General features: G+C 37.5%; 2 protein-coding genes across 3 annotated transcripts; both read right to left on the reverse strand.

Moving 5' to 3' along the window:
* Positions 1-1,235: 1,235 nt before the first annotated feature.
* On the reverse strand, positions 1,236-9,374 carry LOC142377899 (protein phosphatase 1 regulatory subunit 12B-like). 2 transcript variants are annotated; one of them, XM_075462237.1, is made up of 7 exons: positions 9,044-9,374; positions 5,572-5,588; positions 5,281-5,419; positions 4,422-4,523; positions 4,247-4,297; positions 4,121-4,171; positions 1,236-1,630 (listed from the first exon to the last, which is right to left on the reverse strand). In XM_075462237.1, the coding sequence occupies exons 1-7, from the start codon at positions 9,143-9,145 to the stop codon at positions 1,544-1,546; spliced, it is 549 nt and encodes a 182-aa protein (XP_075318352.1). In that variant the 5' UTR covers positions 9,146-9,374; the 3' UTR covers positions 1,236-1,543. The 2 variants fall into 2 exon arrangements, with proteins under 2 accessions (XP_075318352.1, XP_075318353.1); XM_075462238.1 differs by lacking the exon at positions 4,121-4,171.
* A 1,126-nt stretch (positions 9,375-10,500) lies between these two features.
* LOC142377898 (uncharacterized) lies at positions 10,501-15,581 on the reverse strand. The gene is made up of 4 exons (XM_075462236.1): positions 15,182-15,581; positions 12,998-13,476; positions 12,745-12,892; positions 10,501-12,595 (listed from the first exon to the last, which is right to left on the reverse strand). The coding sequence occupies exons 1-4, from the start codon at positions 15,524-15,526 to the stop codon at positions 12,398-12,400; spliced, it is 1,170 nt and encodes a 389-aa protein (XP_075318351.1). The 5' UTR covers positions 15,527-15,581; the 3' UTR covers positions 10,501-12,397.
* Between the last annotated feature and the right edge of the window lie 1,965 nt (positions 15,582-17,546).

Raw genomic sequence — 17,546 nt, forward strand, 5'->3', positions numbered from 1 at the left:
TACTGCCAACCTGCTGCTTCAATAACAGTTCCTCTGCATTCCTGATCTTCTTATGTCAACATAGCCATAATGCAGAACATCCAAAGACCTGATCCTACTCACTCATGTATCCACTTACCAAGCAACATAGACGAGGCAAATGCTTGTCTCTCTTGAGTCTTGTTTTGTCTTGTTGTGGAAGTGTGTTAATAGTTGTGCCTTTTTTGTGAACTGCATGATTAAATTTCTTTACAAAGTTCATGTTTTCCAGCAAAAAAGAAAAAAAAATGCTGACAAAAAGACGAGAAAAAAGATGTGTACATTTAAATAACTCTATGTGGAAATGAAGGGAGCCAGGTCATATCTGTGTGTTGTCGATCTGTTATCATAGAAAATAAAGGCATTTTAAGTAGCTTTGTCCTGTGTGGTGTGTAAATGTGTGCAGAGGGGGCGTTTCCACTTGTGATCAATAGAGGGCAGTGTAGACCACGTCATCTTTTTGAAGGACAAACCAAACTAAGATGCTGCACATAGGTGGATAAGTGCATGTCATATTGTGCAATGATAGTGAACAAAAAATCATTAACAAACAAAGATTACACTAATTCTAGGACTTGTAATATACTAAATCATTCTGACCATTTCTTAACCTGGTGTTAAATCTCCAATGATATCATAAAAAGTCTTAAAATATCCCTTTAATTGAGCTTGAGATGAGAATGGTTGGTCTTTTTCTTAACACTTTCAAACAATTATTTGATCTTTCTCATGCATTTCTAGTTTGTTTTGGAGCTGGTAGCAAAAGAGGCAACAATTTTTCATTCAGTTTGTTTTTCTCTTTTTCCAGTGTAAGCAGAAAAGCCTGCCAGTTGTTATCCGTCAAGGTAAACCTCCTAAATCATAGATGACAAACTGACTTTGCTGAAAAATGTAGCCTATCCATCATCTGTGGTCCCCGGTAGTCCAGGGCTGGCTTTCAGGGTCTTCATGTGAAGTAAACCAAATGTTGCTGATTCCATGGCAATATCCAGAGGCTGTGTTTCTGATCAGGTTACTCTTCTATTTAGACTTACGGTAAGTACCATCCAAGTTTTTCATGTTGGACTTGTAATGGACCTGATTAAATGGGCCCTTAACAGTAATATAATAGTACAAAAGATGTTACTGTTTCCTCTGCTGCCTGCAGAGTATATTCATGAAAACAAAGCGAAGAAAAACACACAAACATAGATTTGCAAATATTTATTTTGTGAATGTACAGAAATAAATGCTGAATGTATTTCTAGCCTAGCAATATGTAATTACTATATATACAGCACATATCATATGCAGTTGTAAAATGTGTCTTCAGATGACTGAACAGCTGATGATGATGCACAGAGGAAGGGCCATCTTTTAAAGACACCTCTATTCTACACAATCACTACAATGGACTTAACTCCCAGAGTTTCTTGAGAACTACTATTTAGATGATTGATTTGTGCTTGGAAAGTACAAAGATAATAGACATAAATATAAATATGGCTCTGTTTCCCTCCTTCCTCTCACCCTCCTGCTTCCTGTCTTATTTGGAGAGTTTCGTGATGACTCGGATTAAAGCTCCATTCTCATCCTTCAGTCTCTGGTTCTCCATCTTCAGCTCTGCTTTAACCTGAGGAGAAAGCACAGAAATACTAAAACATCTTATTTTACAGTAATTTGAAGAGATTATTGTTCCAGGTGGACTATTTTTAATTATAAACCGTGCTAAGCAGTAAAACCACTTAATAGACGTGCTTCCAGGACTTTAAAACAGGATTTTTAATAATGATAATTCTGCACTTCATCTATTTGGATAGAACAAGAGGATTTCCAGCATGAGGAAATTTACAAATAGGTTTTTAATGTTTTAACCTTATTTAGTTTTAGGTTGCCCAAAAGTAAATTAATATTGAGTGAAAGTGAAAACAAAAGTCCCACATAAACAATCCCCTAAAAACTCATTCTTCAAAATTGTACATTTACAATATTTTTCCATGAAAAAAAACCTCATATATCCATAAAATCGTTTAAGGTATGGCTGTGTGTTGCCAGCTTTAAGGATTTGTTGGCAGATTTAGCTCCTGTCAGACCAAATCAGTCACTTTTTTTTTTATTTTCAAAAAAGCAAATAGTGACTTTTAGGATACACCCTACTTAATAATTGGGAAGAAAGTCACCAGTATTTCTCTGCATGGGGAGGATCTAGTTATTTGCTGTGTGTGAGCCGTTTCTTCGTGTGAGAAGTATGTAACAGGCAGGCTCACTCAAGCTAATGCAGCTCCAGCGTCAACAGCAAGGGAGAGCACAAGTGGAGTAGCAGACATCACACAACAGCTGGCAGACATCTATAACTTAGACAAAATGTTCAGGACATTCTGCTGTTTCTAACTTTCTTTTGGAGAGGTCCTTGTACATGTAAATGGAGCTGGAGCTACTCCACAGAAAGTAGTCTAAAATCTATGGTGGTTTTGTCAGATGATGCTGTCTTTATATAATAAAGAGGAGCCCTTGAATTGCTTTGAAATGTACCACTGCTGAGAAATTAGTTTTAATAGGCCCTTTTTTTTTTAGTGGCAATTTCAAACTTTTTTCACCCACTGACAACAGGAGACAAAAAATTATGAATAAGAACAGCTTCAATGGTAATTTGGCTGTCTTAAAATACATTATATGTGAGCAAAGAAAGCAGAAGACAAAACAGATATAAAGGGAAGGAACTAGCACAATGCAAATATGATGTGACTATGTCATCCATATGCTAATTTGCATATGATGTCATCTGGCAATATCAAGCAACTTTTTTTTTTTGAGCAGACTTTAGCGACACTATATTACTAATAATTAGCAACTCAGGTACTTTAACTGACACCTCAGCGAAGGGGAAGTCATTTTTTATTTTAATTTTATTAAAGGATCCCCATTAGCTTGCGCCATAGTAGTTCGCTAGTCTTCCTGGGGTCCTAATTCAAAATACATCACATAATTTCAATTAAAAACCATACAGATATACATGCATTAAAAGTTCAAAAAGTCCTAGTAAAGTAAAATACATTCACAAAACAATTATAGCAAATAGTTCTAACATGCAGTGCTGCCACATTGCTTAAGTCCAGCTTAGAACACTTAATAAAACAATATAAAAATACAGACTATACAACTTGAGCCAACACCTATATTAACCATTCAAAAGATGCGCTCTTAATCTCTTTTTAAAGGATTTTTTGCATTTGTCTTGACGGTTATCCAGTCAAGTCAAGTAGTCAGTTATACAGTCATTGTATTTGTCAATTGAACTTGCAGACCCTTTGACCACATCTAACATTGAAGATGACACTTTAACATTCATAAACACCTGACAATATCCCAGAACATGAAACAGGAGCAAGCAGCTATAGCATTTTTGGTGCCTTTACCAAACAAACCAGCCACTCAAAGCAAAAATTACATTTTACAAGTGTTTTCTATACAGTAGGCTACATTATGACAAGGACGCTAAAAACTATTTGGGTATGCTAAGCTAACGTGACTGAGAGAAGGAAACTGAGCACAAGTACTTTAGTGAGATTTCTGATATCTGATGCCACTGCTTCACATCCACAGAGAGAACTGACTTCACAATACAGAGTAGTCTGAGCTGGATGAATCTGGATGATTTATCATGATAAAACAATCCTGTTTTTATACTCATGCCCACTCAGAATACAACACCCACAGTCTCTCTCTGAAAGTCTATCTTTAACTTCTCGTGTTTGTGAAGACCTTTCATTCACAGAAAAACAAGAATTTTTTTGTTTGTATTATCTTGGGCAGAACACAGCAGACAGTTGTGAGGGTTACAATGAATACTGGTGGCTCACTCGCTGTGAAAGTGCTCACACATTCGACAGCCACCAGAGTGGAAGAGTGACAAATGATGTCAGCTTTAACCATAGTAGACAAAACAGCTTAGACCATGGCACCTAGTCTCACAAACACTTCACATAGTTTGGACTGATTGCTGGGTCCAAAAAGCCTTTATAGTATGGGAGATTGTACCATCCTCTACTTTAAATAGAGTGAATGTAAGAAAGTGGAAGACAATAATAAGGTAACAAAATATGAGGTATTAATGAATCATTACCTTTAACTGTTCTTCCATATCTGATATCCTCTTTTTAAGGCTCCAACTTTCCTATGAAGATCATTTGATAAACATAATTATGATAAATTAATCAAAATACATAAAAGCAACTTGTTACGCCCTTACCTTTTTTTCTGCTTCGAGCACGTTGGAGCCGCAATCACTTGATTTTTCCTTCTGCAGCAATGAAAGATTATCATTAAAAAAAAAAAAAACATAGCGTTCTGTGTTAAATACTGGAGCTGCATTTTATGACATATTTTTTTCACATCAAAGATTCAGGACTTGCACACAACAGTACCTGGGCTTTCTGCAGCTGGTCCTGAATCATGGCGAGTTCCTGTTTACTAGTTTCCAGTCGGGACTTGAGCCTTTGATTGGTGGCCAGTGCCTTTTCATACATCTAAAACAATGTGTAGTTGTTAGGATTTTCTGAAGCAGCATTTTCACAGTGCACAGACAGAGAGAGAAAAAATAAAGATAAAAGCCAAAAGGACATCAAATATTCCATTTACTCATTTTGTTGTCCTCCTGATTGTATCTTAGGGAAGCCACTAATGATTATTTTCTTTCTCAACCATGTAAAAGAAATCAAATTTTTGGGACATATCTAAAGTATGATTTAAAAGATCACAGTCAAAAAGACGCACTTTTGGTTGTTTTATATGATTAATAGAGAGGAAACACAATATATTGAGTTTACGAAGAATTTGTAAAAGCTCTGATGACAGATTTCTCCAAATAAAAATGTTCCAGTACCAAGAGAAGTAGTTGATATGTACTTTGACTTTGACATGTATCAGGTGGGCCAGCAAACACCTTTAGGTGTCATTTTTGGCACGTGTCAGATTCTTCTACGGTGTTTAAAACCACTAAATTCCCTTCACAAAATTGTTGAACTATTTGTTTAGTTTCTTACATGAAACACATTGTTGACTTTATTGAACTGGATTATGATGAGTTGGACTGTATTTCATGGATTTCAATTGAACTGTAAATTGAATTGGAACTTTCTCTGTAAAGTGGCCTGAAATGACTTGCTGATGAATTGTATGCTGTGTAAGTATGCTGAAATTAACTGAACTGAATTGAGTAGTCGGTGAGGTAACAACATTGCCTTCTTACTTCACCTCAGTCAGCATTCAAGGTACATCACCTGCCTTTTTATAGTCACTGTTCATGGTCTCTTCTTCTGCTTTTTTCTTCGCAGACAGTCTGTTCTCCCTTCGTAAAAAGTAGGACTCGGCATGGTTTGTTGATGCGTCGTTGGAGACATCAGACACCCCAGATGAGCCAAGCCTAAAGGCGTAAGAGAGCTTTTCTGTCAAGTCTTCCCACTGTAGTTTAATAAAAGTCATTCATTGTCAGATTTCTGTATTTTTCTGTCACAATGGCCATATATGAAAGGCTTTCCTGGTTTGAGAGTATAAATCAAATTCGAGGAAACTTACCTAGACAGCCTCTCATGCTGAAATAGAGGAGAAATGTTTTAGAACTTGGTGTCATCTGTTTAAAAAAAATGCAATATAAGAGCCACTGTAAGTTTTTGAAAGAATCTTTGGATTATCATAACATTTCAACTTACAGCTTAAACCTTAAAAACAAATAATACTACACATTTAGCAGTGCATAATACTGTAAAAATGCAATTAATATGAGCACAGAACATATTTCATTACATCTACAGTGTCAAATGGAGTGAAATCCTTTTAAGTACATGCCATCTTAATATCTTTGAGTCCCATTTTGAAGAATTCCAAGGCATTTTTAATGTTTCCATTTAAAGGTTTATGGGAGCCTGACATACCAAAGCAAGTTAAAGGAGGAGAGAGGAAATGATCCCTTATATAAACTGACAAGCACAGATAACTAAACACATCCAAAAAAGGTAGTAACTCTGGCAGTGACCCTCTCAATTTTTTCACTATTGCCTGCTAAAGTTGGAAAAGTTACATGGTTTATGTCCTAAGAGACTTTCAAACCAAAGAGCAGAACTTAACAACAGCTTAATGATAACAAATCACACTCCTTTAAAAGGACGAGAAAAAAAACAACTTACGTCACAAAATAATGTAACATGAACACTTTTTCTATTATCCTGAGAGAGAAACGTGACCAGAATAAGAATAATTGTATAGGATTTAATGACATTAAATTCTACACAGTTGCAGACTGATACTGACTGATTACCACCCTGCCTTGCCAATTTTCTGTGGCTGAGGAAAATACAAAAGGTCTGCTCCAGAGTCAGTGTTTTGGCTGTGTGATCTGGGCTACTGTAGAAACAAGGTAACAAAAACACAGCATATCTTATTTCCATGCTGTTCCAAACTTATTAAAGCATAGTTAAGAATACATTTCGTCCAATGAATTGCCATAAATGCTATGCACTGGTCTAAATCTTCTTTGAATGTGTGTTAGAGGAATAGGCCATGTTATTCCAAAGGATGTTCCCCACTTAAATTTTTTTTGCAGAACATTTTTTAACCCAACTGCAGTCCAGAGTTGTTAAACTGAGATTTAGTGACTGTAAAGGCGAATGTGTATCACTTTTATACTCAACAAACCAGTGGCTCTTGGGGCTCTGTACTGAAGCATCTGCATTTTTCCACTCAGTATTTCAAGTTTCTCTTCAAATTTGTCCTCATATGTATAACTTACATATGTGTTTTTGTACCATGAATTACATCAAAATAAAAAACTGTCTTTACTTGTCTTCAATTAAGTGAGAACAAGAGGTTGATATAATCTATATTGCTCTCTGTAGTGACAGGAGAAGAGCAGGTCTGCCATGTTTTGACTTCAGCTCTAAGTCTGGTTCAGCACAGTAAATTAATAAATATTTGCATGGATATTTCTCACATTCTTTCTGATTGGTCTGAAAATTTCACTATTGCTTTGCTGTGTCCTGCATATTATATGTAGTCTCTTTTTACACCCTGACCCTACCAGTTGTGTCTATGTTTTTTTTTGTGTGTGTCTCACGCTTAATTCATGAGACCTGAAGGGTTTAAACCATGCTAGGCTAACAGAACTTTGCAGTAGTTAACAGCAGTCTACCACTTCTGTCCATAAGGAAATAATAATTTGAACTAGAAATTTAGTGCAAACATCCGATTATTTTCAATATATAGTTTTGTCACCAATTACTAGGAAAGAAAATCCAATAACATGTCCATCAGTCTCTGCTGTATCTGATAAGTAAGGCTGCTAAAATGCTAAGCTAACATGATAAATACTACCAAACATTAGTATGTAAGCATGTAAGTACAAAGCCCTTATAAGGCTGTGGACGCTTGTTTCTACAACTCCTTAAAACAATGTAAAAGTAAGTTTTTACATGAGAGATTAGAGAGCAAGTGTTGCCCCATACTGTTCCCTCTTTATCCATTCTCCAAATTTTTAAAATGCCTATATGAAAAACTATGATTCCTTTTGTGATTTTATTGCTTTTATTTCTGCTAAGATTCAGCTTGTTTTATTTTATGGAAGATAATATCTGACTTTGAATTTACCAGAGAAATGTACATTCTCTGGATGACTTATTCTTCCTGACATCACTTCTAACATGGTACACAGAGTTGCAATTTCATGATATTCTATTCTTCTAAACATGGATACCTTATTCACTGAAACCGATTTAAACCTAAGCAAAAAGCAGATTTGTGACCAGTGCTTTAACACATTCATGTCGAACAAGATTAATAGAGACTGTAAGTTGATTCTCATAAAAAAGAAACAGACACTATGTGTAAACACAACACTGTGCCTCCGTTCAGACATTTACAAGATGTCTGGATCTTCACAAGACTCTGATGTCATCTCCTTAAAGGATCTCTCTGGACCCTTGGATATGTTTGGTAAATGGTTATTAATTATATCCTGAAGTGTTGGAAAAAGCTCTGGTTTTGATTGAGCAAGATCAGATATAAACAGATGCTGATGAAAAAGTTACTTTTGGGGATTTTGTCCCATTTTCTCCTCTGTGCTGTCCGTCAGCCTTTCTAGATCCCATGAGGAACTTTTTGTCTGCTGACCAGCGATTCCCAAGTGGAAAATGTGAGCTTCCCGCAGGACAAGCAGAGAGATAAACATCCATAAATACTGTGCGTTCCCACAAGCAAGTCCTCTAAGCTCTCTGTTCCTCATCATCCTGTCTTTCACCCCCCCCCCCCCGTTTTCTCCCCGCTCTTCCTCTCCCTTCCTCTCACATTTTTTGTGTCACTCCATCTTTTTTGCCCAAGTTGATTCATAGTTTATGTAAACAGATAAGACCGTAGCTGCTCATTATACTTTCTTAGAGCCATTTGTAGGTTTTCCTCTTCCTTGTTCATGGACTAACTCCATTACTAAGTATTCAAAAGGTTTAAATATGCGGTGACTGCAATGTTTCTGGTACATTATCAGGCGTACATAGTAATAATCTTAAAGAATAATATAATCTAACTCTGTCAAGTCATAAGTATTACACTATACTGGACAAAATAATGGCATCTTGATATGATTAACGTACTAAATATGTCATAAAAAGTATTGCATCATGTGAGTAATTGTGGATTGATTCATTTTTAATGTGAAATTTTAAGTTTACGTACTCTTTCAATCAGAAAGTATTTCAGTGGAGATCATACCATACATTAAACAAACACACACACGTATAGCTAATAGCGATATTGTGACATGTCACTTTCAGGAGGGAATGGCTTAAATTACGCACTAATCATTTTTTATTTAGGCTAAGTGAACAAATCTGAGTTTAATAAATCTCAGCGTAATTATACACTAAGATTCAAATACACATCTGGGGCTTGTGATTAGTTTTTCTTAAATGACAGTTAAGTCTTAAAGTCAGTGTTTGCATGATGGAAGGCATTTCCTGTAACTAAACAGGCAGTGGAAAGATTAAAGATAATCAGACCTTACCCTCAGGCTCTTAGTGCTGGCACTGGATGAAGCTGGACAAGAGTCAGAAAGTGACTTTCTGATGCGTGGCTGATCTTTGCTGTGAGAAAGTGGAGATGACATTGCTTCGGAGCTGCTGGAGCCTCTGCATGCAGCTGTACTGTGGTCCAAATTAGGTAAAAACTTTTTTTTAAAAAACGTCTTCTTAAAACCGAAAACAGACACAAAGAGGAAAGAGGGGGGTTTAATTGTTATCCACTGAGAGTGAATCCAGGTGGGATTGTCTCTTTAGTTGAAGTACACTACGTATGATCTTCATGTGACAGTAAGACATTGCACATCAGATGAGAGTGAAAGAACAGCACAAGTGTGAGGGCTGTGGAGGAAGTGGTTGGAGTAGGCGGGCTGTAGAGTGTGTGTGAGTGTGTACACAAGGACATGACCGCACGGATTCGGTTCACAGGGACTCTAAAGCCATTCAGAATCATTCAGGGGGGGAAAAAAAACATTAAAAAAAATCAATTGCCAATCACATAACAGAGTGTTTTAGGGTAGTTTCAGATGGAAAGGTGATTATGTAGTGCAGAAGAGAGAGCACTTAATCAAATGGAAGGTGCTGTTATTAGCTTGTGCTGTTAAACTCTTCAGCTATAACAACTGGCAGGAGATACTGCATATCTGACGGTGGGACTTAGAAATACTTGGGCAAAACACAAAAGCATATACATATCTATATAAATAATATAGTCAAAATGTGGTCATATAACCCTGTGTTCAGGGTCTGATCTGTTATTAGTTTTGAATTCACTCATCCTGGAAGTTAAATGCATTGATAGTTTTAAGTAGGACAGATGTGACATTAGTTGTAACACAACTCCGCAATCTAATGGTGGGAATGTTGGAGAGCATTACCAGGACCTGAAAAGTCTTGTTTTATTTATTATTCTTATTTTATGAGCCTCAGAGTGTGGTCAGAGTGTTGTGTCAGCTGCAACCTAATTAAAGCTTAAAATCAGACCAATTATTTAAAATAAATTATATTTTGAGATACTTCGTAAGCACTCATAACAAAATACATTTCAGGACAGAGTTTTCATTATTTCTATTAGCTATATGACCATCATAACCCTTGCTCATTGGTTGTGTGTAAATGGAAATTTTTACCATCTAGTTTGTCTTAAAAATATGATACAATTGTTTAGCTTCATTAACACACTATAATTTGCATTTATTACAACCTGTGCTTGTTGTTGCTTTCTAAACAGCCTCGGTTGTTCCATATATCACAGAAAGGTGACACAAAAATGATAAAGGTAAAAAGCTGATGTGGTAATTATAACACGAGTATCTCTATTCTGTCATTTTTCTACCCAGAATAGATTCAAGAAAACACCACAGATCCTATCATTAGGAAAAACATTTGTTTAGGGCTTTTTCATATCTGTGGATTTGCTTCATCAAAATGAAAGCAACCTGCTGCCACCACCTGCTGGCCAAAAATGGAATTGTTTTTAAATGTCACAAAACTATATAAAAAAACCAAAACATTAAACCCTGCTTCCATACATGAAATCTGAACAGGTGCTGATATTGATTTATTTGCATCAACAAATAAACTCTTTCTGTAATCTTATTCTCTGGTGTATACAATACACTTGTGATGAATCAGGTCCTTTTTTTAGACATGTCATCAATGACAAGACCAATAATCATACTTATTCAATCGCACTTGCCATATCAGAGGTATTCATTCGTACAGTCATTTTTATTTTATGTTATTCAATCAATAAGATCAATAAGATTTCCTTTTGCAAAGTATAAAATGGGTTTCTAGCCAACCAGACTTCTCTGAGACAGACCCAGAATAGTTTATGTAACTTTTCAAATCTGGACAAAGACTGAAGCTTTTGCTTATCAATTCTATGTTGCAGTGAGATAAAACTGATTTGGTAACATGGACCAAGCTTTCATTTGGTGAAATAAAGGGGGAACTGACCTGCAGGAACGCCAATCTCATAAGCCGCTTTCGGACTGTAGGAACCTTTGGCAGTTCTAATAACCTTTTAATCCGCGGGGCCGTTTTCTCCCGTGTTCGGACATACAGGAACTCGGGGCTATCTCCCTTAGTTCCTATAACTATTTAGCTCCTTCTCCTCAGCTGGGTCTTTACATAGTTCCATAGAACGCATCTGACGGAGGTGTGTGGTGGTTGGTAGCTACGCCCCATGTCATGCTATCACGGCTGAAATGTTTCCTCATACCACACAGACACAACCGGCGGGTGTTTAATAAGTTAAACTTACACTGGTCTCATTTGTCTGCAGCGCTCTGCTCTCCTTTCTTCCTTCATGAAATGAAAAAGTATCGTCTCCTGACTCTCTGTGAGCTCTTCCAGCCTCGATATTAGACGCCTGATGTGATCGTCCATGATTAGTATCACCGTCATGCAGACCATGAACACGGTGGGCTCCCCGCTCTCCATGTTAGCTTCTTTGTGGTGTGTTTTCTTCTCTCCTACTTTTACGGGTTTTGTTTTGTTGTTGAATGTGGTGCTAAACGGCTAACGGCTAACACATCACTGACGCAGACGGCTGCGCGCGGCGCATCAGTCCCGATCAGGTCCCGACTCATGTGCGAATGCAGACTGAAACAGAAGGACAGTTATCAGAACGAAATTCGAGTAGGACAGTTCTGATAACTGCGTTCTTAGAACGGTCTGTCCGAAAGCGGCTATAGTCATGAATGTTGAAGAAAATGTGATGCTTTGGGATTATTATGTCTGCCAGTAGGTCAGCCATCCTCAACAAAGTCAAAGTAGACCTTTAGATAAAACAATGATCCTAAACGTAGAGCCAAGGAGGCCAAGTGATAGTTAAAAAATTATTAAGATTCAGGCATAGCTCTGCAAGAGTCCAGGGTTCAATCCCATCCAGAATCTGTTAAGGGAACCAAAGATCGGAGCAAACTCAAAAGGCATGGAGGTAATATGCAAAAAACTTGTAGGCAATTATATTACATACATACACACATTGAAGACAGGACACATGATGTTTGCAGCCATTTGAAGAAGCTGTGCTGCACATAAAAAATGGTTTCTACAGTATATGAAAGTTTAAAATAATCATGTCACATGTCATAATCCTGTGAATTATAGAAAATAAGTGCTGAGCTGCAATAATTTACAGATGGTTAACCTGCTGGAGGATTTGTGTGTCCATGAGGAACTCAATAATTCCTTCTTCATAATGCCAGCCATCCACAAAGTCTTCAGCTTACCCTTTCCTGTAAGATTTATCCAAATCATGACTCACTGTAGACTCTTCTGCTACTTATTGTTCTTCTACTGTGTCTCTTCTGGTTAAATTTCTTCCTCTTCTATATAATCCCATCCACCTCCATTTCCTGTGGCTGTTCCTCCTGTATAGCTCCCTCCTCTTCTTGGTCTTCTCTTTCAGGATCGACAACCTGTTTGGTCTTTTCCTTAACATGCTCTAGATGCGGCTCAGGTCTCTCATGTGCACAGTCCTCATCCTTAGACTTGTGTTTAATTGGCCAACGAGGACGATTTGACAGCTGAGACAGACAGAAAAACTATTATACTCATCATTTATGCATATACAAAGATACTAAATATCAAGCGTTTACATCAAACTGTATTTAGACTTGTGATATATTAAGATATGATGGGCTTGTTTACAATATAACTGAGTTATATGTTTTACCTGGGTATGAACCGTTTGCAGCTGAGCAATGACACTACTGTGGAGGATCTCTGAAGTGAAAAACTGTTCATCAAGGGTCAGCAGGACTGAACTGAACATTTCTTGTAAAGCCTGGACACGCATGGCTTGCTTGGCCTTGACAAGCTTCCTGGAAAATGCATAGGACAGAGGACAGTAGGACAGTAATAAGCTTTTTTGGAAAGTCAGCTACTAAAAGCATGTAGATACAGTGAGTGAATCAAACTGAACTCACTTTAAAGCAATAATTTCCTGGTTGTGTGAATGAACTGCAACATTATGAACGTACAGCGAGTCCTTTAGCTCATTAAGTTCAGAGGCCTTAACCTCTAATTGTGCATTCAGTGCCTCAACTGATGTAATGTGCTGAGCAACTCTCAAGTGTACACTGGCCAAAGCACTGGTTTGCACAGCTACAGTTTCAGACAGCGCCAAGCTGGAGCTCAAACTGGCCACTATGCTCTCCTTCATGACCTCAAACTCCTCGCTCTGGTTTTTGAACATGGAGCGGAGAGCTGTGACAGACTGCGGGACCTGCTTTATCTCATCCAACCGGGTGTCCATCTCAGCTTGGAGCGCTCGAAGCTGGAAGAGGAGGTCTGAGTTCTTCAGTTTTTCTGATGTGGCCAACGCAAACTCAGCTTTCTCCTGAGCTTGCTTGTGAACTTCCTGCAGAGTAAGGAACCTCTCCTCCACGAGTAAAGCTGTATCAGGCTAAAAAATAAAGAGAAAAATATCAAGATAGTTTGTAAAGGAGTTTATTAGAATGAAAACATTTATACCCTGTACTCGAGTTGTGTACGGGTGTCATATTTTCATAGCAATCAAGATGGTGACATTTAAGAATATAGATATATGAAAAAACAGATGCCTGCCATCAGGGGCGATTTTAGTATCTGGTCTTTAGGGGTGCCCAGCCCCCAGTGCTCACAGAGGCACATTATTTGACACTAATTGAGGCAAACTAGTACATATATAAATTTTGGAGCCGTATTAGTTTTGCTTTGAGTAGTTTTTTCCCCTACAACATTCAATTTTGACCTCTTCATTTCAAAAGACTGTGGCTTGAAAGGGATAACAGAGAGCCTGAGACAAATATTGAAGATAACTCAACATTTATTTTGGGAGTAAAGAGTTAAAACAAAAACCAATGCTAGAAAATAAATAAAATGGTCACTAAAATAATGCATCCTTGAGCAAAAAAAAAAAAAAAAAAAAAAACACACTTTGTAATCACCCAAGGCTAATAATATCAAGAATGCCTTTTGAAAATAAATAAAACACACAAAAATAAATAAATAAATAAGGTCTCTTTCTGTGTGGATTAAGAAGGGCCCACTGTCAACCAATCAGAAGAGATGTAGTTGATAAGTGGACTGGTCACAAGCCTCCTTTTGAAGCAGGGTTGCCAGACACACAAGGTTGCCATATTGGCCAGTCGCACCAAAGTATTGCGCAGGGGCAGAGCAAGTTTTTTGCATAATATAATATTTTAAAAATGTGCTGAGCCAGGGGGTGCCGAGCTATCTCACGGTGGTGCCTTGGCACCACTAAAAATACCCTAGCCTCGCCCCTGCCTGCCATGTATTTCTTGTTAATAAAGTCCTTCTGTGCTGGGATGGTGAAGAAAATTAGCAATTTTTTAAATGTTTCCTATGCTGAATTATGCATCTTCTTCATTAAAAGAATACAAAAATGTCGCACATTATACCTTTAACATACTTTTGAATATACAGCATGTATAAAATGTATAACAAATACGTTTTTTTTTTGGTTAGCCTAAGTTTAAGATCTAAAAAATTCTATTTATTTCACTGTAAATGTGCTGTGCAACGATGGTGGATATGATCTATATTTCTCATATTCCAACGTTTAAAGCCACCATGAGTAGCACATTGTTGTCAACGCTTGTCACTGAAATGTGACCACGAACTTGTTTTCTCTTGGGAAGTGCTAAAAATACCAACAGGTGCTTCAATCAGTGTCAAGTCAGCCTTTTAAAAGGGCAATACAATGTCCGCTTTTCAAAATAAATCTCCCTCCGCAACATTTACAGTCAAATTCTCTGACTAATAGGGAATACTGTACGTGAATGAAAAGGAAACTTTTTAAGAGACAAGCCTACTTGTTTAAATCATTGTAAATGATTGAACAATTAAAAAAAAAATAATTCAAATCTGATCCTTTTATTTAAAATGGCCAAACTTCCGGTGTGTAACACTTCTTTATGGCTAACTAGACACGATTTGCCCCTCCACGTTATACCGTAATTTAAGCCCCTCGGACTTGTAAACTACACCACAGTCACATTCAAAAGAACTTCACTGTGCTCAAAGTTAAAGTCAAACATTGTGAGGACACATTTGTATTTCTCCCCTCGCGCACTGACCCAGGTGTGAAAATTAATGAGCTAATTTACCTGCTCGCGCGTCATCTGCACCACCTGCTGCAGGTTTGTGACCCTCTGCTCTGCCGTTGTGAAAGACTCCGACAGTCGGTCGAGGCTGTGCTGCTGTTGTACACAAAACCACGCCACCATAAAGCCTCCAACAGTTAGGGTGATAAAAGCCAAATAAAGTGAATAAGCACCAGAGTTAATCTTTCGTCCAGACTTTTGAACTGGCTTCTCCGGGATGGAGTCGTCTTCTGGCGGCTTGTTTGACTTACGCCTGGCCATGACAGCAGTAGCAGGGAGTAGGAGGACGAGAAGAGCTGAGAATCGCCTGTGACCTGGATTCAGCAAAGTGTGGCTTGTCGTTGGCATTTGCTAAGGTATCATGTTGTCCATTCTGTTTGACCCTCTGACCCATGATATCCTGGTGGCGGTGTTGCAGCATGTTATGTGCAGGGACAGCAGCAGTGGAGGGGCTTCCTTCCACTTCCACAAAGTAAAACCAGCAATAGTTTCACTCAAGTAAAAAGCTTTGGTTGAAAAACTAAAGTTACCAATTTTATGACAAAACAACAAAATTGCACAGAAAATACAGTACATGTTCACATGCACACGTCACACCCACACAATTGTAGGCTTGTAAGAACAGGGATGTTTTGAATGTAGACACAGTAATGGACCTCACATCAGCAGCTAGTTTTTTTTTTTTTTTCTCCCTTAAATCTGGACCACAGTCACTGAAAGCAGCCATGGCAGATTTTGATCCAATTCTGTGTACAACCAAAAGATCTGCATTTGGTGACCTGAGAGACCCTGATCGATTTATACGTAGCTTTAAACATCTAATGAAATTGAATTATGAACTTGTGAAAGCAGGTGGTTAAAATGTTTTATGTTTGTGTAAAGTGCAAGAATGTAGCCGGCAGGTCTGAGTTAGTCTTTTTTTTTAAAACCCATCTGTCTGCACTGTTGAAAAATCAGCAAATGTTCTTACTTTATTGAGAAAATAATAAGGAAAAAATTATATTCTCGGTTTTCCAGAGACCACAGCGATCACTTTAGTAGTCAGACTAAACTGGCAAAAAAAAAAAAAAAAACGTCACCCACAAGCATCTGGCATGTATCTTAATTAGGAACAGGAATAATCAATCATTTCATTTGGAGTAAGCTGCAAGTATTTTTGCCTCAGTAAAACCAGACAAGCTATTTCTTTCATGAAATATTACAAAATGAATGTATCCCACTGTAATGTGTGACGGTTTACTGACGCCAGACTACAAGCAAATATGATCATGTTAAAGACATTTGTTTGAGCTTATTTTGGGCAGATACTGTGTTTGGCAATTGGCTGTGTCGAGTGTGTGTTCAGTCGCATGCCTAAAAACATAATCCTTAAGGTGGGTATGCAAGGTCCCTTTGTTCAAAACACAGCCTTACTGACAGCAGATCCTCACAGTACCAGTGTTAATTTCGTCAGCTTTTTTTTAATTTAGTCTTAGTCACAATGTCGAAAATCAATTTTAGTCATATTTTTATTTTCTGGAAGCAATTTTGTGCATCATCGTCACGGGAAAAAGGAGCGTTAACGAAATATTTTCGTCATCGTCCTGGTTGACGAAATTAACACTGCACAGTACACTAAAAATATTCTCTATAACATTCAACTCGCTAATAAACTTTAGGTATGATTGTTGTGAGCATGGACACAGTAACTTTACTTAGACACAGAATCAAATTTGCCTCATAAATGTTAGCTACAATCGTTATATAGATGGTTGTTTAATTTTTGGTAAGTAAGCTTTCAAGATGATTGAAACCTCAACTGCACTGCGTGTGTTGATTTGGCTGTTGCGATGATTTCTGTATACCTATCATGTTAACATACATTTTGAATTTCCAGTTTTATTTGGACTAACAAACAGATATGCATTCACACAGTTATAAGAATGTAGCCGCCGATAACCCGCCAGACAACCTTTGAATATGCTCTGGGTGATTGGATCTGAATGTGCCTTCCTTAGTATGTTCGCACCTGTTTGTAGCACCGGTCGCTTGTAATCGGATAAGGCAGGATGCATGCTCGCACGCATTCATTCCTAGTATCTCACAAACTGATTTGTAAGTCATTCACAAACTTGCTCTCTCATGTATCAGGCTACATTTATACCTGAAGGAAGAATTGCTTTGTGTTTCTGTTTTGTTTCAGAGCTACTAAGCATTGATTTGAACAGATGCAAAACAAAACAATGAAACATGTTTTTTTGTGTGTGACCACATTATCAGCAGTTGGAAGCATCTTTTTGTTTATTTGTATAGTTTAAACACTTAAGCATCACAGTAGTGTGAAAAGGAGTCATTTCAAATCCATACAAGTTGGTGCAATGAATTCAAA

The sequence above is a fragment of the Odontesthes bonariensis genome, chromosome 3 (genome assembly GCF_027942865.1).
Source record: "Odontesthes bonariensis isolate fOdoBon6 chromosome 3, fOdoBon6.hap1, whole genome shotgun sequence".
In the NCBI taxonomy this organism is placed as follows: domain Eukaryota; kingdom Metazoa; phylum Chordata; class Actinopteri; order Atheriniformes; family Atherinopsidae; genus Odontesthes; species Odontesthes bonariensis.

What these genes read in the sequence shown, in the direction of transcription:
- LOC142377898 (XM_075462236.1), bottom strand. Translation starts at nt 15,526, where the DNA reads ATGCCAACGACAAGCCACACTTTGCTGAATCCAGGTCACAGGCGATTC. An exon ending in TGCAGATGACGCGCGAGCAG is followed by an intron (nt 13,477 to 15,181) that starts GTAAATTAGCTC and finishes TTTATTTTTTAG; the next exon opens with CCTGATACAGCTTTACTCGT. An exon ending in CAGGAAATTATTGCTTTAAA is followed by an intron (nt 12,893 to 12,997) that starts GTGAGTTCAGTT and finishes TGCATTTTCCAG; the next exon opens with GAAGCTTGTCAAGGCCAAGC.
- LOC142377899 (XM_075462237.1), bottom strand. Translation starts at nt 9,145, where the DNA reads ATGTCATCTCCACTTTCTCACAGCAAAGATCAGCCACGCATCAGAAAG. An exon ending in TGAACAGTGACTATAAAAAG is followed by an intron (nt 4,524 to 5,280) that starts GCAGGTGATGTA and finishes ACATTGTTTTAG; the next exon opens with ATGTATGAAAAGGCACTGGC. An exon ending in ACCAGCTGCAGAAAGCCCAG is followed by an intron (nt 4,298 to 4,421) that starts GTACTGTTGTGT and finishes TCATTGCTGCAG; the next exon opens with AAGGAAAAATCAAGTGATTG.